Source organism: Pezoporus wallicus, unplaced genomic scaffold, assembly GCF_028554395.1.
Source record: "Pezoporus wallicus isolate ANWC-B61680 ecotype Strahan unplaced genomic scaffold, APGP_CSIRO_Pwel_v1 contig_3817, whole genome shotgun sequence".
Classification (NCBI taxonomy): domain Eukaryota; kingdom Metazoa; phylum Chordata; class Aves; order Psittaciformes; family Psittacidae; genus Pezoporus; species Pezoporus wallicus.
The window spans coordinates 7,742,418-7,769,463 of record NW_026635157.1 but is presented as its reverse complement, the minus strand read 5'-3'; the positions used below and the strand labels follow the sequence as shown (position 1 = coordinate 7,769,463).

Here is a 27,046-nt window from a genome sequence, read left to right as displayed (position 1 = left end):
CATACCCAAGTGACCCAGCTACAGGGAGCATAAAACTTCTCACAATTTTAAGGGTATAAAAACGTAGGATAGATTTTGAAAACTCAGAAGATTGCTATTGCTGCTACCAAGAAGGTTGAAGGCTAAGTTCTGTTAGGCACTTAAATATTCAGATATTCATCTAAAACTGGGCCAGGCATCTGTGAATACATTCTCTTTCCAGATACCTGGTATTTTTTTGCATCCAGGGAAGCTGGAAGTGCCACCAGGATAGCCTTTTGCAGTGCTCTGGCACTTCTGATCATTGTCCCAGCAGGGAGCAGGAAGTGCAGAGGTAAACAAAGAGGAAAAATAATAACAACTACCAGAACAAAAAAGTTACTCTAACTCCTTGTAGCTCAAAACCAAAATTATGTAACTGGGGGGTAAAGTTTGATTTGCCCAACAGACAAGCAGCCTCCTAAATATTTTGGCCCAGTTTATCCCTCTCTAACAGGAACAACATTGCCCTAAAGAGTAATTGCACAACACACTCTGACACAAAAAACCTAAAACATCACAAGAAACTGTATGAGCTTAAAAACAATAAAATTTGCCTTTCCACAAAATCATAAGCATTGATTGTAGTAATGTCTTAATGCTTGTGCTACTGTACTGCACATCATCTATTTGTTTTCTTTGTCCTTAACCCCTTTGTTCAAAGAGTCAGGATATCCTGATGCTAAGGACTCTGCAAATAACAGTACAACAATAGTATAATACTTTGGAAGCACTTCACAATTTTCAAGACAGAGCCATCTGAAAGTGTACTGTGCTAACAGAATGGCACTAGAGCCTGCAGTCAAAACAGGGCTAGTTTTTTTAAAAGGATCAGAGTTGTCAGTTTGAGGTGGTACCATAAGCATGGTACAGGATCCTAGAACAGGGGAACAGCACACTGCCCCTGCTGATGCTGACATGAGGAGAAAAGGCTTGTGTACGCTGTTTTCTACAGGTAAGGGTGTTTGTTGACTTTCAGTCCATGCTCTTGGCTCCTCTTCCTCCATGAAGGAAGATCCTGTTTGTTTGCCAGTTTGTTTTTCCATCTGCAGAGAAGGCAGAATATTAAATGTAACCCAGAGAAGACAAAGATATAGATGCTAGAAAATACTATAATGCCCACTAAAATCTTATTAAATACATATCCTGCCGTTTTACTGAAAAACAAGTGCTAGTTCAAGGGTCCACCCTCCTTCCACCCCTTTGCAGTACGCTCTGCAAACTAACAGCTACAGGGCAGACCAGTAACGAGAGCAAGCTAAAAGGGACAGTTCTGAAAACCGCAAGGTCCCTCCAAGCCAGGGATCCTGGGGACAGGACGGGTGCTGCTGCAAGGCCTGGCCAAAGGGGAAGTGCTCGCTCCCGGCTGGAGAGCCCCAGCACACCAACTCATTTCTGCGTGAGACAGAGAACTCTCCCGGGCGGCTTTGCCTTGTCTTTAAATATTAGCGATGAATAATTGTCTTCTCGTTGGGAGTCTGAGAGTGATCGCTGCCACCAGGCAGTGTCCTGACGTGAACCCGTTCAGGTGGAGCTCTGCAGCCAAAGCGGTGAGGACGCAGGGCAGACCCCGCACCCTCCCCAAAACTGTAATTTCAGCAGCTCGTTCCTCTCTGACCCGCCAAGCGCCGTCACCTTCGTCTGCCCTTCTACACTCTCTACTTGGGTTCCGTCCCTCGGGCTGGCGGCCGAAAGCGGCGCAGGCGGCCCCGCTCCAGGCCCTCGCGGCGGGACGTCAATCACCGCCTTTCCTCCCGGCCGAAGGGCAGCCGAGGTTACGGGCCGGTGTGACTAAGAGGCCAAAACCCCCATCGGCTCCGCAGCCAGCTGGGCGAGGAGGAGGGCGGCGGGGTGGGGGCTCCCCCATGGCACCGCGGCAGGGGTGAAGTCAGCCTCCTCCTTCGCGAACAGTGGGGTGAGAAGGGTGGCTCTGCCCGCCCGGCCCCGCCGGCATCAGCAGCGGCCAGAGCCCCAGCCCCCGCCCCCGGGGCTCAGCGCTCCACCGGCATGAGCGGCGGCTCCGCGCCTGCCTGCCAGCCGCTTCGCCCCGGCTGCCGGCGCCTGGCGGCGGGCTGAGAGCACGCAGAGGGCGGGAGGGAGGGCGGCGAGCGCGGCGGTTGGAGCCCAGCGCTGCTTCCTTCCGCGCCCGCAGCTCGGGGCCGGGGCCGGGGCCGGGGCCAGGCTGCGGTGGGGCGCGCCCCCTTCGCCGGACGGTGGCGGTGGGCGGCCGGGCATCCACGCCCCGCTCTGGATGCCCATCGCGGCTGCTCGGGCCGGGGGCTGGCGGTGGCTCCCCGGCGGGGGGTGCGGGGCAGGATGCCGGTGCTAGAGCGCTTCTTCCCCGCGGTAGAGCCGGGCAGGCGGAGGAGGACGGGGGAAGAGCCCGTGCCCTTTCCCATGGGCAGCCTGCCCGGTTATCAGCAGGGGACCCTGGCCTGGGACTTGCCCGAAATGATCAAGATGGTAAAGCTCGTTTGGAAGTCCAATGGGGAGCTCCGCGGGGCGAAGCACAGAGGGGGTCTGGAGAGCGAGGATGCCCTGAGCGGTTCGGCAGGTAGGTTTCTCTCGCCCTGCTGCTCGGGGGAGCTGGGAGCAAGTGGGGCTCGGGGCTGGCGGGGGCCTGTGGCCGGTGCCGGTCCGTCCCGTCCCGTCGTGGGCAGCGCTGCTGAGGCTCGGGGCCGCTGACGGGTTGGGGAGCGCAGCCCGGTGGGTTTAAAAGCGTGCTTTTGGCAGCTCTCGCTCTCTCCTCCCGCGGACACGCACACACACGCGGAGTTTGTGCCAAATCTGGAAGCCCGGTCCGTTTGCTGGTGGCGCTCTCCTGTGCAGTCTGTAGCGTGATTTATAAAAGGGGTGATAAAAGCTCAGCTAAAAATGAGAGCAAGTAGCACCGCGGCTTGGAGGCTGACCCTAAGCAGAGCAGCAGGGCTTGATGCCGGAGCTTGGAGCCTCTCCCCGTCCAGCACGGAGCTCCGCAGCGGCGGCGGCCCCGCGGTCAACTTGGCGGCGGTGCGGGGCCGGGGCCGCTGGGCAGATCGGCTGCTGCAGGAGCGGCGATGGCTGCGATCGCCCCAGCGCCCAGGGCTTTCACTGTCATTTTCGCTGTGGCCTCTCCTCTTACGCCGCGAAGTTCACGCCGGTCTGAGTGTGCTTGGCTCATTTCACATGATCTTCCCGTGCTTCCCGTCTGCGGAGCGACACCCTTAAGGCTTGTGTGTTGTTAGCTACCAGCATTAAAAACTTGAGACCCGTTTTTGCAGTAACACTGCCCTGTCCCACTACTTTCTCTTTGAACGTGGTGTATTACTGGCTAAAGAGCTCATGTTTTTTAATGAACTCCATAAATCTTGCATGTCAGTTTTTTCCTCATTCACTAACTGTCTTGGAGCTATATGGCACCGAATCAAATGCTTTACTGAAGTCCAGGTTGTAATTTCATTAGGTAGAAATGAGTTGTCATGTTAGCATAGTACTTACTTCAATTAGTTGATACTGCATCTTACCCCATCCTCCACACATTGCTTATGGTTCTAAACCTCTTGCCTTCTGTTGGAGGTAACCTCTTGCCTCCTGCAAAACCTCTTGACTTCTTTTGAAGTCAGGCTTACAGGCCTACGATTGTCTCGCTATGAGCTGGTAATTTTTTTACTCTCCTGTCATCATACTGTCTTGACTTAACAGACTTACTGAAACTGTGTGGCTCATTCCTTCAGAAGTCTGAAGGACTTTCATCTCTCCAACTTGGTCACTAAAGTCTTCCAGTGCATTCAGTTGTCAAAGATTATGCCTTCACCTTCTTTCGGTGTACCCTCTATCAAGACTTACAATTTACAGTATTTCGTACCAGAACAATTTAATTTCTTATGTAGAATAACCTCCTTGCAGGTATTTCAAAGAGCACGTATGTATTCTGTGTGAAAAACTGCATATATAAACTTGAATAGTAAATAAGTATCTCTGTATGACTTTTGGGTGCCCACGAAGGTTGGCTGGTTGCTCACTGTGTGTCCATTATTTCAGATGAATAAAACTGAGAAATACATGGTTCACTTCTGGTTTGAAAAAGAGAAGATAAGTTCTCAGGCTCTGAGGAAGATGTACATCTTGGCACCCTACTCTTTGGGAATCGCTTCAGTTTGAAAGAATAACAGGAGTGTTGTGGATAAAAAAGAGGTCAAATTGCTCTATAAGACTTTGAGGAAATCAGCTGGGAATGTACCATAGCCAACCTGGGAGATTGAGGTTTGTGTGGTGAATGGTGAGTGTTCAGAGATGGACCCTAATCAAACAGAACTTAGGAAATGCTGCACTTCTTATACCTCATGTATGAGTAATAGTGGTTTTTCAGTATGCTTGTATTAGATCTGATGAAATTAGTTTCATTAGGTAGCAAATGAGATTCGCCTTCAGATTCCTGGAGGCAACTAAAAATGTGCATGAATGTACGGAGACAGATTAGTCCACTAGCAGGATATGAGTAACTTGCATTTACTCAAGTGGCTATTACTCGTATCCTGTGAAGGGACAGTCCTCTCTTCATGGTGCCAGGTCCTATTTCGTAAACTCAGTTGACTTGCAGCAGTACAAACCAGAGCAGAAGATGACTCTAACTCTCATCACTTTAAATACAAATCATCAGACAGTTTGAGTGAACCAGACCTGGGTTGCTGGTTTTTCCTCCTCAGCAACAGTCACCCTAGTAGTTTTCCCTCTTGTGGTTTTATTTTAGTCACTTTAAGTACATCAGAGTATGTGGGAAAACCAGTAAATGCTGAAATCATCTAGTATGCTTAAATAAGTGCCAAATCAAAGAATGTAGAAATGGTAAGAAAAGATAATCATTTGGAAGGATCAGTAATATGAGGTAATCAGGTACATACTGGTATGGTGTTTTGTATGTGTTTGGTGCCTTTAAAGAGAAAGCCTGTATAACTTACATCTTATAAAAAGGCAGTATTTCAATAGGAAATCAGGTTTTCTTCAGGTAAAGCTAAAGCAAATAACTTCTGCATGAGGTACTGCTAACTAGGCAAATAAAGGTGGATTGTTCAGAAGTAGAGTTCACAGGACTTTCCACATCAAGGACTTTTCATTTAAATTTGTAAGTGTTCATGTGATAACTCATGTTCTGTTATCACATCCTCATGAAACTACTTTGCTTACAGTAGAAGAGGAGGAAGTAGATACAGATTCTGGAAGGAAACTTGTCAGGATTTCTCCTTGCTTGATCATGTTAATAGAGATTTAGCTAAACAAATTCCCTTGACCTAGCCTGAGTGATTTGACTCGACTTTGGGCTGGCTTTCTAGAAAGGAGCAACCCTTTTAGCCATAGGTAGTGAGGAGGAAGGAGAGCTGTATCTGGACATGATACCAGTTCTGTGGATGGCAATGTCTTGAGGACCCATATAGCTGTAATTTATACTGCATTCCTCTTTCCTGAGGTAGGAATAGAGAGCTGCTAGAGAGCAAAACTGTGTCTGTGTCATGCGTTCTCAAGTAAGAGCAGTATCTTTCTTGTTCATTGATGAGAAAAAGCTACTCAATTCCCCTCCCCCCCCCCCCAAAAAAAAAAGTGTTTGCAATACATGTAGTTTATAGGTGGGATTGATCTCATGAAGACTGCCTGTCTGGGATTTCTAATGATGATTTATTTTCCCTTTGAAGTAGTAAAATTCACATCTTGATCCATCTCTTATTGTTGCACTGCTTTTTAAAGTTAGTATCAATTAAGACTGCAGACCTTTCTCCTGCTACTGGCCTGCTGTTGCTTAGTAACTCTTTTTTCCCATTTCAATTCCTGACCAAATCGGCACAAAGCTGTGGTTTGGTGAAGACTCTGGCTGTGCCAGAAGCCATTTCACATACTCAAACTGGCCATGTGATAGTAAGAAAGTGTGAGAATGGAATATAATTAATTTGAAAAGCATTGGGTGGGAAATGAGTATAATTTAGTGTCATTCCTTACAGTGCTTCAAAGAGATTATTTGCAAGCTAATGCTTTTTACTTGAATAAAATAACAGCATGTGTTGATATTATTACAGTTGGATTATTCAGATAATTCTGAACTGAAACCATGCTGATCTCTACGAAGGAACAGAGTTCTGTTTATGATCCTGACTTTCTTATCACCCTCTTCTAGATTTCAGCAGCAGCTTTGCAGATTAAACAAACCTGACTGGGGAACGGGTACTGGTCTGCCTCCAAGAGTCTTCCTTATGAGCATTAGCAATCTCTTAAATTTACAGTGATCATGACAGATAACTCCAGTGACACTTTCTCTACTGAGTTGTACACATACTCAGACATGGAAGACTTTCAGACAAGGTACAGTGGTACTTAGAATTATCAAGGTCTGTTGAGACACTGATGTTTCTTTGTGGATTTTTTAAATAACTCTGAATGGGTTTTTTCCACCTATCTGCTTCTGCCTGTAGATGTTTTCTCAGAAATGTAGGTTCTGATTCATGCATGCATCACAGTCATTGTGAACTGATGAGTCCCTTTGCCATGAGGAAGAAAAACAAGCAGTACCACACATCATTCCTATTACAGTTTGTTGCTGGGAGGATCGCACCCAGTTATTGGTGTGTCCGTTTACTTCTCTTCAATCAGCTGTCTCCTTTCCAACTCTGTGATCTAGTCAAACTTCTTGCCATTACCTAAACTGACCATGGTATCAGGGATGGGGCAGCCACAACTTCTCTGGGCAACCTGTTTCCGATGTGTGCTTACTGAATTGTATTTAGTTGTGACTTCCTGAAACTCATGCATGATTTTGTAGTCCCAATGCAAAAATTAAAAATCGCAAAATGCTTAAAATCTGAACCTGTGAATTACAGAGAATCAAATAGGGGGTTGGCCAATAGCTTAGACATCTCATCATTTTGTGTAGTTGATGTTGAGCTTGTAGGCGCCCCAGATGTAGAACCCAGCAATAAGTGAAACACAGGAGCTATGAAATGGCATTGCCTTTGCATCTGACAGTCTCTTGCTTTATTTCTTAGATTGAAAACAGCTTGCTTTGTGTCTTAACTGCACAGCAGGTGGAAGGGCAGCTTGCTGTATCTTTCTGAGTTTAGGTTGTTGTTTTGGTTAGGGTTTTTTTAAGATTTATATTGAGACTTGTTTAATCTGTTACTATAGATAAAGAACGTGAATTTGATGGAATCAAGACTACCTGTGGCAACTTTGATTACTGTCTGACTGTTGTGTTGAAACTCCAGTCCCTGTAAGCAGGAAATATGCTCTTCTATATTCTTGTGAGGAGCTGGTTAAATCATTGGAACTGTGTGTGATGGTCTCATCAAGAACAGTGCACTTACACAGTATGCAGTACCTCTTCTATACTGTGTGTATGTAAACCAACCAATAAAACACTTAGAATTCAGACCACATCTGTAGGTAGTGCTGTTCAAACATAACTCTTCAGTTTGCTGGCTGAACATAGGATTGTGATACATGTGATTTTGAGTTATTTTTTTCCAAAATAGTAATTGAGAATTGCCTTCAAAGATAAAAAAAGTAATTTGAGATATTAAATCATGGTCACTGTTCAAATTCTGTCCCTTTTTAGGACCTAACTCTTTATTTCAGAAATATTTTTAAAAAGTAGTGTAGACTGAGAAGTTGAACTAATAGTAGAAGACTTCGGTTTGGAAAATGTCAAAATGAGCTGATGTATTTGTCAACCAACTGTTTACTTGGGGGGAAGGGTGATAATTTTCACTCCATTGAAATTTTCACTTAAGTGCTTAAAGTGCTTAACTACTCTCTCCTACTTCATTATTATGTAAATTTTCTGTTGGGGATTTGTTGGGGTTTGGGGAGATTCAGAATAGAATCTTTTAGATTGGAAAAAACCTTTTAAGGTTATTGAGTTCAATCTGTCCACCAAAATAAGAACTACACCAGGGGTGAACACTAGAGAAGAAATAATCTGAAAATCTCAGCAGTTTCTAATCTGAAAATCTCAACAATTTCTGAATGGTCTTTCAGCCTTGCGGGCACATTTTTTGTTTGCATTATTGTGAATGTTGGAAAACAGAATTTGTTTGCAGAAATACTTGGAGAAGCTCTTTGAGCAGCTGTTCAAGTATGTACAGCTACAACAGACAAAAAAAAAGATTACAATATAGAGTTCAGGGCAAAGTTAGAGGATAGCATGGAACTGCCCATGTTGGGTGATGACCAGCATGCAGAAGGTAATGCTGCTGGTGTGCTAGAAAAGTGACAGAGGCTTTATTGATATGTTGACTCAGAGACAAATCAGTAGTTTGGTAAAAAACTATAAGCACAAATAGAGCAAATTCCAGTGAGCTGTAAAATGGTGGTGAGATCTGTTGCCTTCAGTGAAGCTCTTCTAAATATCAGGAGCCAAGGATGTGGCTTTATATATAAAAATAGGTTTGTAAAGGACAAGCTGCTGCACTATAATACAAACAGGCTTTTTGATGGTGGGGTTGTTCGGTTTGTTTTTTGTGGGTTTTTTTTCTGTGCTAGTTTGCTTCATCAGAGTTAAAGCCGATAGTTTTATCTTTGGTAAATTGACTCATAAGTGCTTTATACTCTGTGAAAAATTAAACTGATAAATGGCTAAAAGAAATAGAGAGCAGTAGTGACATTAGCCATGCCTGCCTAGTGGTTGTAATTTTATGTATTGCTTAAATGTTTTGAGAGAAGCATTTAAAATGCACTGTGGGAGGCTTGATACAGCATCTAACTTCTAGTGCTTCTAAAGTAGGAGTAGAGCATCATATGCAATGTGTGTGCTATTTCACTGCTCCTTCATAACAAACTTACAACTTGTGGTCTATAATACTTCTTAAAACTGTTTGCTTGGAGACATGCATCCCAGACACATTTCTGTAGTCCTGCTTTACGAAGTGTGAGTTTGGCTTTCCCCAGTCAACCCAAGGATCCACTATGATCTATGCTGACCTCCTCCTGCTCCCCAGAGCTCTGTGTTCAGAATATTCTAAACGGTACTACTTGTGATTGCTCACATGCTGCTTAATGCTGTCACATTTCCAGAGGGCATCTTTACAAATGGCCAGACTTGTCTGAATTGGAGTTGTACTGCAGGAGCACTCCAGTGTCAGCTTCTTAAGACTGACTGAAAAAACTTGGCTGACCTCAGGCAGTTTCTTCACAGCAATCATGCAGCCAGTTCTGGCCACGATTACCGTAAAACATGCTAGTCTTCCCTCCTGTCTTCCCCTGGTCTGCTTGAAAAAGTGCAAATGCTTAAATGAAACCTTCTTAAGACTTCCATGAAACATGCTTTGATCATGAAAGTTTCTTGTCTTAACCTGTCTCCTGCTAGGAAGCAGCATTGTCCTTTGAAATTTCCTGATGGTGCAAAGCTGAGCATAGTGTGGTCTAAGGTATGTACCAAGGGGAAGGTCAAACACAACAAGGGTTTTTTGCAGGCTCATCATCCAGAGTATCGCTGTCCGATCTTCCCCTTCTTACAGTAGCAATAAAAGGGGCAAAACCCTTCCATTGCTCTTGCAAGAGAGTATCTTGAATTCAGGTACCCTTCAAAGTTCTGTGAGAAAATGGAAGTTTTTAAATCAGTCAGCGAGATTGCTGGCAATCCTTGTGAGTGCTTCCTTGTGGGAGTGCTCCCCAGTCCAGGGGGCTGAGGACCTGATTCAGGTTGCACTGAAGCCAGAGTCTTTTCATGGACATGGATAGGCTTTATTTTAAACTGGGATGTTCAGTGGTACTTCTAGGTGAAACTCTGTGGGAGGTTTGCTCATAAGTGTCTCTTTATACACAAGAGACTACTTGGAGAAATTGCTGTGAACTTCCCCGGCTCTGATCCATTTTCGAAAAGGAGTGCTTCCCTTGGGAGAGTACGAAACCTTTCTTCTGTAGCCAGCTCTGGCTTGCATGGAGGTAATGCCCTCCAAATATTGTTATCTCGGTCTTCTTGTGCTATCCCTGACCTAAGATAAGGGCAGAGTATTAACTCTGAGGCCTAGCTAAAAGATGCTCTGTGCAGGTGCAGTTAGAAATGAAGCAGTATCGTGGAGGGTTTTCAGAACACACTGTGCTATGGCAGGCATTGCTTCATTCCCCGTTGCTTAAGCACCACCTTGAGATTGCATGTTTTGTTTTCAGCTGCTGGAATTACAGATCAGCCAGAATAACTAAAGTAAGTACTACACAGTAGTGCCTGAACACTGCTCTTTAAAGTTAAATTGTAAAATAGGTTCATCTAAGTGGAAGGAATTAATTTTAAGCTTGGTGGAGCTATGTTCCAAAATACTCAAAACCTAGTGTGTAGCACTGATGTGCCAGGTGAATATTTGATTAAAGCTAATACAGAATAGTTGGAAAATGCAGGCACAGAACATTTCTTAAGCCATCAGAATTCTGACAGGTGCAGAACTACACAGTCCACTAGCCTGGTTTTAATAGCTGTTGGCTAAGTTCTTCGTTGTCTAGTAAGCGCTTCTCTGAACAAGCTTTCTGTTAATTAAGGTTAGCAACAGGTAGTCCTTGGGGGGTTATCTGTGCATATATCTTGATTATCAGCAGACCTGGTTCAGTGAAGCACCCAGGTGCTTATCCAAAGAGCTGTGCATTCCAAGCTTTGCTTATCCAAACATCTTCCAAACAGTTCATGTGTGCAGAACTTAAGCTGGAATTCTTAATTACAGGCTTTCATGGAAGACTTTTTATTTCCTGCTTCCAGCCTGAGTGGATATACTGCAGGAACAGCTGCCTTCACAGTAATTCGGCAATTGCATTTCTAATTCCAAATGGAACTGGGAGAATAAAGGGATGAGAGAGACTGGGTTCTTCTGTGAAATGCTGAAAAGAGTGATTTGATCCAGCTCAGGTTTTGCATGCAGGTTTGTCTCATTAAAAGGGGGGGGGGGGAGAATACGTCCTGCTTGCAGAGTACTATAACAATTCAGATGATGCTCAAGCACAGTAGCAGCAAGAAACAAAACCACGTGTGAAAGATTCTGAATTTTATACATGCTGCATAGTTATTACACTTGCTTTCTCTTCCTGGAAGCACTAGTGAGGATACATTTCATGCACTCATTTGGAACTACAGCTAACTGAATAAATTAGTACTGGCAATAGCTCAGGGCCTTTCTTGAGCTCCAGTTCAGTGTGTGTAGAAGAGGTGTGTTACTTTCCATGACCACTGGAAAAGAGACTAAGCAGAGAATAATTTACTGCACAGCTGAGAACTACAAACAGCCCTAAAATGGCAGAGGATGTGAGGCTTTTAGGTGAGACAGTGTCAGCAGCTTCTAAGCAAGGTCAGTGAGAACATCCTACTTAGACTCAGCAAGCTGGAAGTTCTGAAGAAAGCAGAGCAGGGAGGAACAGCGGGCACTTAAAGGAGACTAGCAATGGGTAGGAGTTGGAAGAAGAGGGATTTCTTCAGTGCTGTTCAGTTCACTAGCATGTCTCATTGAATTCCAAGTTCCTTCTTTGTCAGTCATGAATAAGGCAGTGATCACTGCTATATACCAGTACTGGCAGAGCTTTTTCTCCACCTTCTTTCTGTCAAGTAGTCCTGCCCTCTTAGTGGAAACCATAATTGCAGCTGTGGATCAAGGGCATACTGACCCAGATAATACAGGCTTGATGCAGTTGTGCATTAACTCTCAGAGACTTTTTTTTTTTCTTTTAAGGAGCATCTCATGAGTTGTGAATTATCAGCTTTTATAGCTTTGTGCATCTCAACCAAAGTGACAGAAAATAGTAAGGACAGCAATTCAGCGGTACAGCAGTGTGGGGGCTCATGCTGAAGACATGCTGTGGGCATGAGGGTAAAGGAGCTGTTACAGGCCTACAGTAGCTCAACTTTATGAGTAAGCAGAAGGTTTCAGCATGATGTCTTCTGTTTCTTTCTCAATGCTAGTTAACTTACCTGTCGTAGAAGCAAAAGAAATAGTAGGACATAACTGACAAGTGCAGATAAAATACTGCATGCAAGGTGAAGTACAGGAAATTAATACTAAGTAGCCTAAGACAGAAGTGTGCTTAAAGACCCCATTTTGCCTGGGGAGAATGTAAGAAAGATACTCATGAGGAAGGGATTTTCCTGTCCTAAATAGAATGGGTTTTGTTCGCTGAATCATAGAATCATATAGTCAGCTACGTTGGAAAAGACCTTTAAGGTCATCAAGTCCAACTACTAACCCAGCACTGCCAAATCCACCACTAAGCCATGTCACTAAGTGTTACATCTACCGTGTAGTCTTCATGGCTTGCCTGTGTGGCATAGTCATGAGAAATGTATGATCTTTGACAGGATTTCACAGATCCTTGGTAGGACCTGGATACTCAGATGCTTACTAATAATCTGAAGTTTTGGATCATTAAGATAGAAGTCTGACCTTTAAATGTCTAAGAAGCTACCTGATAATTATAAAATAAATGCTTAAGCTACCTACAGAATACAGTTTTCTGGTTTTCTGAGTTGTAAAATGCAATCTGTAAAATGTGATCATCTATTGAAGATGCATAGCTGTTGAATCATAATTACATTCTAGAAATGGGATTCAGAATAAATTTACAACCTCAAACTAGGTAGACTCTGCAAGCTCATGTGATTTCTCACTGAAATAGCAATAGAATAGATATTCCCCTTTGCCAGCAATGCACATTATTAAATATGTACTCAGTAGCTGGCAAAACAGACTAAAAATTACAACTAACTTTGCTAATAGTGGGCTGGAATTCTCATAATGAAAATGCAAGGTACCTTGTTTAAATGTTGGCCCCTTGACAGAGTCTCAACACAAGCCTCACAAGACTGTAGTAGGTGCCCTTTAGCCAATGATGTGCTGATGTCTGGCTTTGCACAGACTAGAGACTTGGGAGATTATATGTTTTGAATAGGATCTAATGACTAGAAGGGGAGAGCACTCTATACTTAGCTGTCTTGTCATACAGACAGAAAAATGTTTTGCATGTGACCTTGTTAACAGCGTGAGTTAAGAGCAACACTACAAAGCAGGGGCAGAGCTACTGGATCTTAGATCTTAATTGAGAATTGGTCATCTGCTTAAGTCCTCCCTCCTGCTCCCCATTTTTCCATTTAGACTTTGTGACTTCAATTTTCACGCTGACTCTAGATCAAATGGAGAGATGAAAGTGGCAAAATGTAAGACAGCTAGAAGTTCCAATCTCATGGTCTGGTTCTCCTCAATGTTAGAAAAGCAGAGCACCAGTTTGATACAGGATTTCTTTTTCACCATCACTGTCAAGTCCTCCTTTTCTTTCAACAGTTGTTTGTTCTCCTTTCATACTGCAAAGTCTGTCCTTTTATACTCCTCAGCCACCATGCCTTTGAGTGTTTTTCAGAATTACTGTGACCGTGCTGACTACCTCACTACAAATCAGTTCTCTTTCTGTTGCGATACACACCTCTGTCTTCCAACTTAACTGACTCCCGCACCTGCAGTCTTGTTTCTTTCTTCTCTATTTTAGATAGCCTTTGACATCTTCCTCCCTTGCAGCCTTCATCTGTCTGCACAGCAGATTTTCACTGATGCTACTTTCAGCATAAGATCGACATTTCCTGTCCTCCTCCATCTTTCTCCTTGTTACAGGCAGAATTTTATTTACTGCTCCTTTCATTTACCAGAGGACAGCACATGGTAAAGACTGTGTCCTGTTGGAGTCTGCAGACTGTCGAGGTCCCCTACAAACACAGCTTTCACTGTCAAGGTATAAATGGCTTGTGAAATGCCTCATAAATTTCTAGGCCCTAGCTAAAGTCAGCAGAACTCCTATTTTCCCCCCAAATACCACCCCACACCTCCTTCTAGTTAGGGTAGAGGAAGCTACTGGGATGACTGTCACCATGCAAAGGCACGGATGCTACTTACCAGCAGCTATTTAAATTACATGTCTCAGCCAGGAGGTATATATTCTTTGCCCTGGAGGAGCTTCTCTTTCACCTTTGTTCAGAAGGAGACAGTAGGTACTGAAACTTAATTTTCTGTTAAAACTTCATTATGTACCAGATCTCAAGCACTGCAACTACCAAAACTGTTTGGCATGTAGAAGTCAGACGCTTTCCCAGGTGAACTAGTAAGGTGCTGCTAGTAGAAGGTTATTTGGCTATAATACTGTTGCTCAAAAGTTCTGTTCCTGTTCCCAGAAACATGTTTTTATCAAGAGAAGGGCCTCAGCCTCTTGTGAGCAAGTACAAGCAGGGAAAGCAAAACTTTGTTTCTGTCCCACGTTGCTCTTACAGTTGGAGGCTGATAAAATAACGCAGGACTGTCTGAGCCACACACAGAGGCAGAAGTGGAAGGAGCAGAGATCAAATAATACGAAGCAGCATGATAGTAGAAAGAGAAGCATGTAAAAATATGAATGCCAGACAGATGGCTTGGGAGGGGAGTGCAACTAATCCATGGGAAATTAGAACAGTTGGATGGTTGTTGAAAATCTTTTAAAGGGGGGAAAAAAGCAATTTAACGGGTCTGGATAAGGAGAGAGCAGAAATTAGCCGCCACTAAATGAGGAAAGAATGGCTTCTTAGACATTACTTACGTAGTGCTACAGAACGTTACAAAGCGATGTAGCCCATCTTGAGTGGTGTGTAAGTCAAAAACATTTTGAAAGCAAGGGTGTATATCACCTCCACTGCAGGCTTTTATCCTCAAAGATGAAATAAGAAAATGCCTTCTATAAGTCTTGGTATGGATGAACAGATGTCTTTGGACAAACTTCTTATAGAAACAGGGGCTGGTGGAATGCGGCCAGTGAACAGGAGGCAGCAATGCACAACAGAGGTGGCGTTCTGTTCCCTTCAGGGACAGGAGCGCTTGTTTTTTAGAGAGGAGAGAGAGGTGGAATTATTAAAACTGTTTTTTCTGTTACTTCTCTCCCTCTGCTATCAAGTATAAAATCTGCAAACACAGAAGTTACAATGGAACCAGGGAAGAGCTGGGCAAATATTTAATTTTGCTGTCTCTGTTTACAGGATGTTTCCACAAATTAAGAAACATTGGGGAAATTATGAAAATAAAAAAAAATAATAATAACAGGAGCTGCCTGCCAGCTCCTGTTCTAATGCCTCCAGTGGTATATCTTCCTGCTTGCTTTGGGTGGAAAGCTACACCTGAAAGCCTTGGTGTGACCAGCTGAGAAAGGCGCGAAGTCCAGCTGGTGGAGCTGCAGCTTATGATTATCCTAAATTGCCAGTGACAGGTTCTGAAAATGAAACCTGTGGTTACCACAGGAGATGTTTTTTTTCAAAGAGTGGTCTCCACTGCTTGAAAAGATACTTAGAGAGGCAGGAGGAGGATGGGTGACTACTGCGATGCATTTTCTATATAAGTCTAAGATGGTGGGGGAGAGAGCTGACTTTCTTCTATTTCCTTTTTAGCTACTGAAGGCATGAACTGGTTTACAGGAAAGGTGCTAAGGCTTTTTTCTTTGGGGGTATGTGTGCGTGTGTGGAACAAAGACTCTGTGTGTAACTTAATGCCTTCTGGGGGAAGCTGGCTAGCATTTAGAGCTGTTAGATCCATTCCAGTGTGCAATAGATCAGAAGTGAGCATGGAGTGTCGGTGTCAAAATACACACCGAAAACACTTTAAGGAATCATGAATTATGCGTGAGGCACTCAGAAGCTGCTCAGGGCTAACAGTGTTGACATGTCACAGGTGATCTGTGCATGGGATCAGCGGTGGTCTGGTGATGTGTGTCTTGCTGTGTGGCATGGAGTTTTGTTTCCAGGGGTGCAGGAGGATGTGGAGATTGAAAGCAGACCTGCGCCTCTGGCTCAGGCTACATGGCACATCAAGCATATAGTTGTACAGAGTTAAGCAGGGCCACAAATAGGAAATCAAAAGGAACAGTCGTCTTTCCATGCAGATGCAGATGCAGACCTCTTTGTACAGCAGAGTTAAGCAACTTCAGGCAGGACAGATTCTGAGCTGCTGTGGCACCTTTCCAGGAGCTAATAAGAACTTGAAACAGAGCCCAAGCCCTAAATGCACTTTATTTAGGCTCAGAGTGGCAGCTTTTCTTACTGCTGTAATTCAACAAGAAAAAGCTTATAATCCTATGTTTCAGTTTCTTGCTTTTATACTGGATGGGCTTGGAGAGCCTTCATGGTAGCTAACAGGTTATGTGAGGTCCAAACCCTCTTCTCATTCTGCATTTACTTTGCCATCAGGGCTGATCTTTGGTAGAGATTATTATGCCTACTGGCAAGGTGAAAACAAGAGTTTGTTTCAGTGTCCTATGCAGTTCACCTTTAAAACCAGCCTGCATGCAGCACATGGGTACAGATGGATGATAACTTTGGACACGAGGGTGCTAGGTTCAAGTTACTGCCCCACAAGTTCATTAGTCAGGTTAAATAGCTTATTTTGCATTGGGGGAGGCAAGGGGTATTTGCATACTCCTCTAACATTTCAGAGCTAGAGGGATGATACCTTCAGCAGCATGACAATTACTTCGTAAGCCAAAATACTCTTTGAGTACCATCACTTAATCTTCTTTATACTTGAAGAAGATCCGTGACTGCCTGGAAGACTTTGCACTGTTGAAAGCAGTAGCCTTTTGGCAAGACCCGCTACCAGTATGGTTGTTGTAGCAGAACAGGTTGGGCCCCATATTTTGTAACTGAATTGACCCTTCCCAGTTTCTTAGACTGAACCACAGTGAACCAGAAGGGACCATCTGACCTGATTTTGGCTGCTTGAGGACCAGTAAGTCATAAGGTAAAGCCAACGTTATAAGAATCACTCGGCTGTAGCTCTGATCCTTCCTCAAAAGCATTTAAATTACTTATTTATAGCTTTCACTTTTTAAAATACATTTTTCCCTCTTGCAGATTTTGAAACAAGGAAGAATAAAATGGCAGTTGGCCAGCAAAGCTGACTTCTTGGATAAACCAACACAAAAATCAGTTTTGACATGCTATTGAAGGAATTAAATGACACTCATCCCCACAAGCTCGTATATCTGATTCAACCAGTCAGTATTTATTTACGCTATGTATAGACTGCTGATCTGCTTCTAGAGATGCACATTACTCTACGCATTTAGAAAAAAATGATTGAAGTTTAAGGTACACGTGCCCTTTGTGTTTATCCTGATGGTAATTAAAATCTTTCACGTGTGACTGTAATAAAGCTTTCTCCCTTCTGTTCCTCAGTCCAGTAAGGCCCACTCTGCCCCAGTTTATGCTGGCAAATGAACGGGAGAGAGGCATTGAGCCTGCCAGGGCCTCTTGGAGTTTCATGAGGAGCTGGGACATGATGAGAAACTGGAAAAAGGAGAGCAGGAACTTTTATGTGTCAGTGAGAAAGGATGAGAGTTTTAGAAACTGTGTGTGTAGAATGTGAGCCAAAAAAAAGGTTTTAAACTTTTGGAGATCTAGCTTCTGTTCCTAGGCATGATAAAAATAAAGAACTAATTGAGCAATAAAACATGCTTATTGGAGTTGGCTAGGCTGTGATCACTTGTAAAGGATTACTAACAGGATGAGGTTTTTTCCCTCTGCATGGAGCAGAAATTAAGGAATATAAAATACATGCATAATATAGTCGTGAGCATTTGAAATGCATATACGTATAATGTCCTTTAGCTTCCTTCTGACTTGTGTGTTCATAAAACATTTCTGTAGTTCTGGTGAGAAAGGGAGGAATAGAACTTTAGCACTGTGAATGAGCAGTATCTTCACTATCACTTGTGTGTGTCAGTGCTGCTTTGGGTATTTTAAATCTGTGGGGTCTTGGAAGTGTGAGTAAGCTGTGTCAGGCAGTGTTCTGCTCAGTGATAGTCTTGATAACTCCCCGAATAAACAGCACTCCCCATCCGTTACTGTTCATACTGTTGTAAAATCTAATGCTGGATGTTGTCCTATTGTGCAGCCTAGGTACCCATGCCATTATGCTAGGCACTGTTCAGGTAAAAAAAAAAATCCCATTATTAATAGATTCCAGGAAACTGAAAAGAAAATCTAAATAATGTAAACAAATGTAATTGATGGATATGTTTGGAATTGTTCTTAGATAATGGCTCCGATTTGTAGGACTAACTACTTTGCTCAGTAGAAAGTAGTTGTGGAACTGATTTTAAGGGAAGACTGAAGGAAACCAAATTGCTTGACTGCCACAGATATCCTGCTCTTTTCCTGTAAGAGAACGTAAACCAACAACTAATAGGAAAAAAAATAAAGTTTTATTAACTGTTGGAAGAATTATTTCTATCAGCATTTCCCAGTAACATTGAAGGGACTTAATTCCCAAACTTTCTTTCAAAAATGGCATTTTTTCAGGCTGTTGGAAGTTGGCCACTAAATGTGTCTGTAACACATTAGGCACTGTTTTTCAAAACACCTTGTGGACTGCTAATTGGGGTTTGCATAATACCGCAAAATTACTGGCATTCCTTTGAAATAAGTAGGAATGAAAACTGCTTTTCTGGAGTAAAAGAAAAAGGAATTTTTTATTTTTAACAAAAAGCCCTAACAAAAATCCTTTGTTTGAATATGTTATAATTATTGCTTGCTTTTTTCCCCTGAAGAAATTAGAATCATTTGAGGAAAAGTTCCTAGGTAGTTTTGAGTTACACAAGTTCAAGGGGGCCTTGGACATACAGTACTACTGTTCAGGCCAAGAGGTAAACAATTATGAAATGCCTTTGAAATGCAGGGCTGGTGAGGCTTTTCAAGGTTATGTATTTTGTCACTGAACACAACAGTAAGTTGTTCGGAGCAGCAATGAGTGATACTTATGTACAGATGTGAAAATGAAAGTTACGAAATTTAACAGCTCATGGTCCTAATTCTTAGTTATAACAGCCTGTTGTTAATCTGACTTACCCTGTCGGGCTGGGGCAGAGTAGAATTCTTTTTTCTGTTTAATTAGTGTATTTACACTTGCTTGGTCAACATTCAGACTTACTCTGTTCTTTGACTGATGAGTCCATATCTGTTCCAGGTCTGTCCATTCTGCGGATCTGGGGCTGTACTGGGTTTGGGCTCTGAAGGTGTTTTTAGAATAGAACAGGATCAAACCATGGCTGGCATAGAGAAGCCTTAGGCTGCATTCTTTACTTCTGTCCCAGCAAAATGATTTTGGTTGTTTCCTAAGTGTCCAACAACTTACCATGACTGGCTGCAGGTAGCAACTCTAAGTAAGAAAAAGCCAGAGAAAGCCAGTTTCAGAGCATCTCCAAAGTGTGCCTGGGTGCATGAGAGAGCCAGTCTGATCCAATTAACTTTTATTTCTGTCCTGAAATGCTGAAAGTGCAGTTGTAACATCTCATCATGCTCTGGGTGATATACACAGCCTGAAAACATGAATATTATATTTCTAAATCTGTTTCACCTCACTGCATGATTCTGTGTTTAATGAAAACTGCAAAAGGAAATCTTTTAGGCAAGCAGATGTGCTGGATGCTAATAGAGTTGGAAGCTTACACTGTATTTACCAACGAGAACAGTCTTTCATGGTCAGAATCTCAGTACAGCAAATAATACGTAGTTTGTAGAACAGAGAAGTGTTAGGGAAAGGAGAATTTTTTGGTTTGAGTGTCAGGTTTGACAGTACTTTTGTTTATGTCTAATAAATATCTAATGCTTATATCTAAGACATGGTATTTCAGACTTGTATAAAGAAGGCTTTAAATGAAAAGTACACGTCCTTCACGTTAATAAATTACACAAAAATAAGGAAAGAAAATTACCTCTTATTGTATTTGAAGCACAGGAGGAGGCGGCAAGGGCAGATTATCAGGGCTTTGTGCAGCAGTGCCTGTGTATGAAATAAACAACTTTTGACAGGAAGATTACAAAAACTGAAATCATGAAGAAAGAAAAGCTGTTGCTAAATGGTAAGTGTTACCCACCATTTTCCTTGTGCTTAAAGAGAGGCACAATCCAGGGTCTTAGAGATTTTAATCATCCCTGAGCTGCCAAAAACTTTGTCACCTGTGCAGTAAGCACATGTTTACACAACTTGTTGGCTGGGAGAAGCCTCTTACGTGGTATCCCATGAGCTCCAGCATGCTGCTAATACTGGGGTGCAGAGTTTGCACACAGCAGTGGCTGGCAGCACTAAATAAACTGCAGAAAGAAGGAATGCTGGTGCTGTATATTTTTAACTTTATAAATCTTCCTTGAAAAGACAAGCAGGTGAATGAAGGAAATACAGGAGGCCAGGAGTGGAAAAGCATCCTGATGAGGGAAAATCCTCCTTCTTCTAATGAGAGGTTTAGTCACTAAGCCACGAACTTCAGACAATAATTATGAGTGGTCATACATATCTACTATGTGTACAATTTGCTTTAGATTTAAAACAAAAGCAGAAAGAGTAAAAAAATCTCTCCAGAAGAGCACAGCATGTGCCCATATCTCTTTTCAGCAGTGATGAGAATATACTCATCCTTTCCATAGAGTTCTTGGAAGTGTAAAGCTGAGAGTCACAGAAAATAGTCAAATAACAACTCAAGCTTTCCTTCCTTACAGTTGTGTCTTATTTTCTCTTGTCTTGGAAGAACAATGTAGAGAATGAAATATGTGATAAAAATACTCAAGAGTTAAAGTACTTTAGTTCAATTCACTTACTAGTTCCGCAGAAATTTATTGATTGAGAATTACAAATAGCAGAGATGCTAGTCATTGTAATCAACTGGAGATGACATGTCCATACGTCAGCATTTTTTAAAAACTGCCTTTCCTGTTACAGACATTCAGAAAAATCTAGAAAAGTAGAGTAATACAATTCTTTGCTGTCACAAGAGGTGCTCGTGCAAAATTTGCATTGAAATGCAGTTTCCTGTTGCAGGCGCACCCATGGCTCAGGTATTTTCTGTCCTTGTGTTTCTTATTTTAGACCCACTTCTTAGAAATTGCAGGAGGGGATACCCCAAAAGACAGATAGATAATCCACACATTGAGAACAGTGTCTTCTGAGACTTGGAAGATAGTTTTCTTTGGGCTTTGTTTTTTTCCTAGGACTTACTTCCCCTACAGTTTCCAGGTTTGCCCCACACTAGTTGAAATGTATGCTTACACAAAAGCCTGCAAAGAAGTGTTACCCCAATATTATTTTGAGGACATGAAGGCTGTGAATCATACAAGGCCTGTTTATGTGTTTATTGATGGGTTTTGGACCAAAATCAGTGGTCTGTTCTAGCAGTTGACCTTACATATGTGGAATAGTCAAAGCCATAGATGTTAATTTGTGTACTCGCAGGGAAATGTCTCAAAGTAATTTTACTCCTGTCCTGAAAATGATAGGTTTGTTTAATTTTATCATAGCCCATTAAAGTTCTTTACCAAAAATCCAGTGGAAACTGAACAGAAATACTGTTATTCCCTTAGTGTTTCCAATCCAGCCAAAATGTGATTTAACTTTCTTTGTAACTCTGCCGAGACCAAAAATGTTGCCTTTCCGTTAGCCTACTTCACCTAAAGGCAAGAAATTAAAGGAAAACCATACGTCCAGCACTGAAAGCTGCTCATTCTAGCACTGATTCAATTAAACAAGAACTTCATCTATATGTGAAAATGCACTGAACATCAACTAGGCAGTCAGCATTCCCCAGTTAGCTGAGTAAACTGTCATATTGACTCAGACTGCACTTTCCCCCCACTCACATTTCAAAAGTCCTTTTTTTACTTCCTCACTGTTGAAAATCCTCATTTTCTCTTGTTGCATATAGCTGCTGTGTGGGTGCAGTGAAACAGGAGTATGAGAGACTTCACAGCAGTGGTGATTTTTACATTTACATTGTGGGACTGAATTTGGAAAGATAAGAGGAGCCTTTTAATTATTACTTGCTAGTTTCAGATAGCAAAGATTTAGAGATTTAGGCAAGTTGGCAAAGGATGTTTTCCTGTCTTGCAGTGTGTTTGTACAGCCTGAAAGCATCTAACATTCTGTATATGAGATGGTGGTTAGTGAGCTGTGGTAAGCTGTAAGTTAGTAAATATTCAGATATGGCCACCATACTATGTAGCTCAATGAATCTGACCACAATTATTATATAATTACTGTGGTCATGACTGGTTTCTGAGTTTTGACTTCACAGAGCATAGTTGTGTACTGTTAGTAGTTGGTTGCTAGGGGTTTAGTGTAGTTAGTGGAGTTTAAACATAACTTGCGGGAAAAGCGAATGTTTTAGTATGAATTTTTAGTTTTCCTGAATTTTTAGTATGAATTTAGTTTTCCTGAGTTAAGACTGGGAAAGTATGAATTTACAGTGAGAAAGCGTAGTGAAAGCTAGAGTGTTCTTGGGGAATAGCCAGAAAATAGGTTTCTGCTGAAAACTTACTTATATGTCTCTTTTTCCCTTAGTACTGTTGAATAGTAACTTTTAAATCCAAATAGCTTTGTGTCAGGTAGCATTTGAAAATATGTCATTGTGTCACCTCCACAAAAAATAAGGTTAATCTAGTAGAATTTTCCATGTTATTCTAACTATCTTCAGCATTTAACGTAGTTATCTCCTTTCTATACATCTTGTCCTGGAGTTCTAGTCCTTCTAGGGAATTTTGTTCTTGGTCACTAGGGATCAGTGATTCAGCTCCAAGGTGCTTCAAGGTATTGAAATTAGGTACCTAAGTTCCAGCTGTAGCCAGTGGAAACTGAGTCAATACTTCTTTAGGCTACACTGCTTGATGGCTTTGACTACAGTGGGAGCTGAGACAGGTAGCTCACATGCAAATGTTTACCTGTAAGTGTTTGAGATAGGGAAATAAGTTTCTCTCAGCCTTTAGGTTCTGCTACACTCGGTGAGGTTAGTTTGACCTAGAGCCAGCTCAGAGTTTCTTGATGGAGAAAGCAAAACTGGATTTGGCCACTCCAGGAACAAAGACACAGGAATGCATATTCTGTCCTTGCCTTTGGTGGCAGCAGAGCTAGGACAAGGAAGGCTGAGAAAGGCTGGTGGGACTTGTCAGGCCATGCAGAGGGGTGGAAGCTCTGGGAGAAGCAGATGGGCATGTGGAGAAATGGGCTGGGAGAGCACAGAGTAATGTAGGGGCCGTGATTGGAAGTTTCTCTCTTCCCCAAACTGACATCCTCAGAGGTTTAATTGGAAGGCTGGAATGGGTCCATGGGGGCTTTTACCTTGGTGGCTATACAAGGCATGAATCAGATGCACAAGAGAAACCTACCTCTTAGCTTCTAAGTCCACTCCCTTCCCAAAGCTGCCTTTATTTCTTATATTGTCAGAGTAAGAGCAGCCTGGAACATTCTTTTACCCCCAGATGCAACATGCACGGCAGGCCTGGCCCGCAGCCTGCCCTCCTGCCCCGCTGCCAGTGCCCAGCAGCTCTGAAAGCATAAACAAACCATGCAGTGGCCAACCCAATACATCTTGTGCTGCTTACCCCAATCCCTCCCCATTGCAGTTGCAAGGAAAGGGAGCAGCCTTTCTCACTCCTTCATCCTTCTTCTACCTGAGTCCTGAGGAGAAGCTGGTGAAGCAGGATCCAACACTCAGTGGAATCCAACACACTACATAGCTAGTGTGCCCGGATGGGCCCTAAGTGACTTGACCCACTTCTGCCTAGGAGTTTACAGTGGGTTTTTTTTAAAGGATTTTGGTGAAAATAATTTTGGTAAAGCTCGCAGGATCTGAAGGTTCGCTGATTGGCCAATGCTTTTATCTCTTTACCTGTGCAACTGTCCTTCCTTGGGTGTGATGTTAAAAAAATAAAACAGGAGAAAATAGAAGAAAGAACAAAATGAAATTTGCTCTCACCAGAATTATGTCTGTCTATCACTTAACTTCTCAGGAAGTAATTGTTAGCAGTTCAAGTATGATTGTGATGTCTCTCCTAAATACTTAATGTCTGTAACCATTGTCCGTGATTTTGGATAGTTACCCAAGCCTGGATAAATAGTGTTCTCCTCCCATGTGCTAAAACATTCAGGAAACGTCTCTACCGAGTTGGTGCTTTATGGTTTTTATTTTTTTGTGGGTTGCGGGGAGTGTGTTTAAAAATAAATAAATAAAAAAATCGGTAATGACTTACAGCTGAAAACAGTTCTAGCCACCTACTTCTCTCTTGGTCTCTGTGCCCTTCACAGAATAGTATCACAGTATTTTCCCCACTTACTTTGGTTGCTAGGGAAGAACAATGTTTGATGACTTTTGAAACCTCCAAGAACTGCTTCTTCATTTTTATTGGGAAAATTGCTACTTGACAGATAATTATTTTTTCCAAGTAGGATGTGCTACTCAAGATCGGTCATTATGGACAGCATGGAGCCATTAGGAGTGAATTGCTCTGTTCAGTCACAGCATGGTCAGTGGTGGATGCAGTTGTTCCCTTTTAGCTCTGTCTGCGCGATTCTGTCCTCATCCACAGTGCAATGCTCGGGAATAACAGACAGCGTCATCCTCTGGGCCAGCAGAGCCCTTGAAACTCCCTCCTAATCTCCCTCAGAAGTTCCCCCAATAGCGTAAATGTTAGCGGTTGGTTTATGACATGGAGAAGTGAACGCAAACCAACTTATTCTTAATTACTTTTTAAAGGAAAGCAGATTTCCTCCATAGTGGTAATCAATGGGTCTTGTGTTAGGAAGAAAGATGGATTGTACGAAACGAAACCAAATCTGCCCAGGGCAGATTTCCAGGGGATCTTACTCCTTTTTAAATTCACTTATGCTTTCAGAAGTAGTTCCTGAATAATCTTTAGTAAGCATAAATTAAAGAACCACCCATACAAAAAAAAAAATCAGCCAAGGTATAAATTTGCTTTAGGAACAGTTTTAAAAGCAGTGGTCCAATTGTGTCAGCCAATACATCCTTCCTGCCTTTTATGATTTTCCAAACTGTTCAGTTCCATATCTAAATGGCATTAGACAGTACTGCCTTGTGTATTTCTCTCAGAATCTTAATCTTCCTTATTAGAAGCTAGTGCTCTCTTTTGACTACATTTGTCAATAAGAAATGCAGAACATAACTTGGGTCTCTAGGGTTTCAGAAGACCCGCTTAACAAATCTTGCAAACACTACCATAATCAACTGCATCAGTCACACCCACCAAGAAGCTGTACCTGCAGCTTGGGTACTTGTACCCACCAAGTTCAGGTCTATCCCATGTAATCTAGAACAGTTCCTCTGATGAGAGAATGCTTATGCTACACCTTTTTTGGGTCTGGTGTCTCACAGGCATGTGCACAGCCAGGATGTTATAGCTCCATGCTGCTCTGCCAGCTTACCATGTCATGGACCAGCGTGCCTCACTCGTCTGACAGCAGGACTGGTGTGGGAGGCAGCCTACATACATTTCCAGTGCTTGCTTCTTCTCCAGGCTTGCAGCTGGGAATTGGAGGTAACTTATGGCCTATTCTTTTTCTGGAATTTTTTCAGGTCTGCAGAACTTAAAGCCAGTTTTGGCATGTAATCCTCAGAAGTGCCTTTTATGAAAATAAACTTTTTTTTTTTTTTTTTTTGAGAAGCACTGAAGCCGCCTGAGTTAAAACCATCATGTAACTGACTTTCCAAGTGGGGTGACAGATTGTTCTACCCAGTCCTCGTGCCATTGTCAGATAAGAAAATTGAATTCTTCACTCCTCACAATGTTTCCTTGGGTGCAAAAAGAAATGTAAAGTCTTCATAGCTGGAACTGATTAATGTCAATTCTGTAATGACAGGATATTTCAAAATTACTGTCTCATGTCCTTCTCTTCAGCAGTCTCCTCTGTTAGAACATGTTTACAGTAGGTACTCTTTGAAACTAGAATTTCTAAAAGGATTCAAAGAAAGAAAACTGGGAGATTACCTTGACATTCAGTGACAGCTGTAATATCATGTAAATCATTACTAATGGAGAACAATTATGGAGGCTCAGAGCCGACTGTAATAGATTTTTCTCACAAAGGAGGAAGGATGTTGGACCTACTGCAGAGCTGTGAAGAAGTAATTACATATCATCTTTCGTACCTAACAAATGAGATATTTTCAAAGATGTCACACTAGCCATGACATGCTCAAGAACATCATGTTCTATGCAGGGGGGTGTTTTGTTTGCATTTACATCTTTTAGAGCACCCATCTGTACAGCAGCAATTGTGCGCCTGCTACATATTTTGGATGTGCATGTACACCTTCGTTTTGCGCAGTTGTTGACAGCTGTGCTTTATATACTGACTGTTGTCTGTTGTCTTGCCTCAGCCAACATGCAAGTTCTTTTTTCAAAGTGTCGTTTTCTTACTTATTAATGTGACCTCCTCAGGACTAATACCTTCCTAACAGAGGAAAGCTATCCTGTTTCTACGGTGGTATTTATACTGAGGCCTGAGAAGGTTTAGTGAATTTTGGTAATTTGAGATTCAAAACGCTAGTGAGAGATAATTATCCATAGCTTATGAAGATGGAATAGATGCTGTTTGAATGCTCTCTTGCTTCAAGGACATAATGCCATTTCCTTCTGGCTGTTCTATTAATTTTCATCTGATTTTTCAGTTCTCTGGATCAGCACTTACTTCCCTTAGTTATGAGTGGGTTTCATTTAACGCCACTCGCCTCCTACCTCTACCTTACAGATTGTGAAAAATAACTGTAGGGCAGTGTGCATTGACCTGATAGATGGAAAACTTCAGTTGCACTTGCAATTAGACTCACCTTTTGTAGCATCTAAGTGGGAAAAGAAAGTGGCACTAGGCAGTTACTCTGCCCATTTGTGGACTGGAGCCCAGAACCAGGAGCCGCCCATGCCTTAGACCCCCACCCCCCCCAACTCAGTTCCAGCCCTGCACTTTGCTGTGTTTGTTGTAGTGATATTTTGTGGCATGGAAACCCAGAGTTACATTGTAGGGTCACTAGTGACCTGGGTATAAATACAGGGCCTTTTTCAATTTCAGTATTAATTTACTTTAAAACAAATCACATTTGGGGCTCATGATGATTTTCATTTGTTCGTCTGTTGCAATCACCCGGACACATCAGTTATCTACTTGGTGCAGGGATAATGGATACTAAGAACCTGAAGTGCTATCCTATTCTTCACCTTTGTCCTGAAGTGCAGAAGTCTCTTGGAGATTGAAACATCTTA

At 42.4% G+C, this 27,046-nt stretch overlaps 1 protein-coding gene across 5 annotated transcripts in view; it reads left to right on the top strand.

Moving 5' to 3' along the window:
• The window catches only part of PDE7B (phosphodiesterase 7B), a 174,516-nt gene that overhangs the window by 92,049 nt on the left and 55,421 nt on the right, over window positions 1-27,046 (top strand). The window contains exons 1-2 of one of the 5 annotated variants that reach the window (XM_057407860.1): window positions 1,817-1,900; window positions 2,369-2,572. The exons of 2 other annotated variants lie outside the window; for them this stretch is intronic. In XM_057407860.1, coding sequence (XP_057263843.1) covers window positions 2,416-2,572 — 157 coding nt within the window. In that variant the 5' untranslated portion in view covers window positions 1,817-1,900; window positions 2,369-2,415. Of the gene's footprint in view, window positions 1-1,816; window positions 1,901-2,214; window positions 2,573-13,640; window positions 13,729-27,046 lie in introns of those variants that run through there. 2 more of the 5 variants (XM_057407856.1, XM_057407877.1) reach the window with 2 other exon arrangements.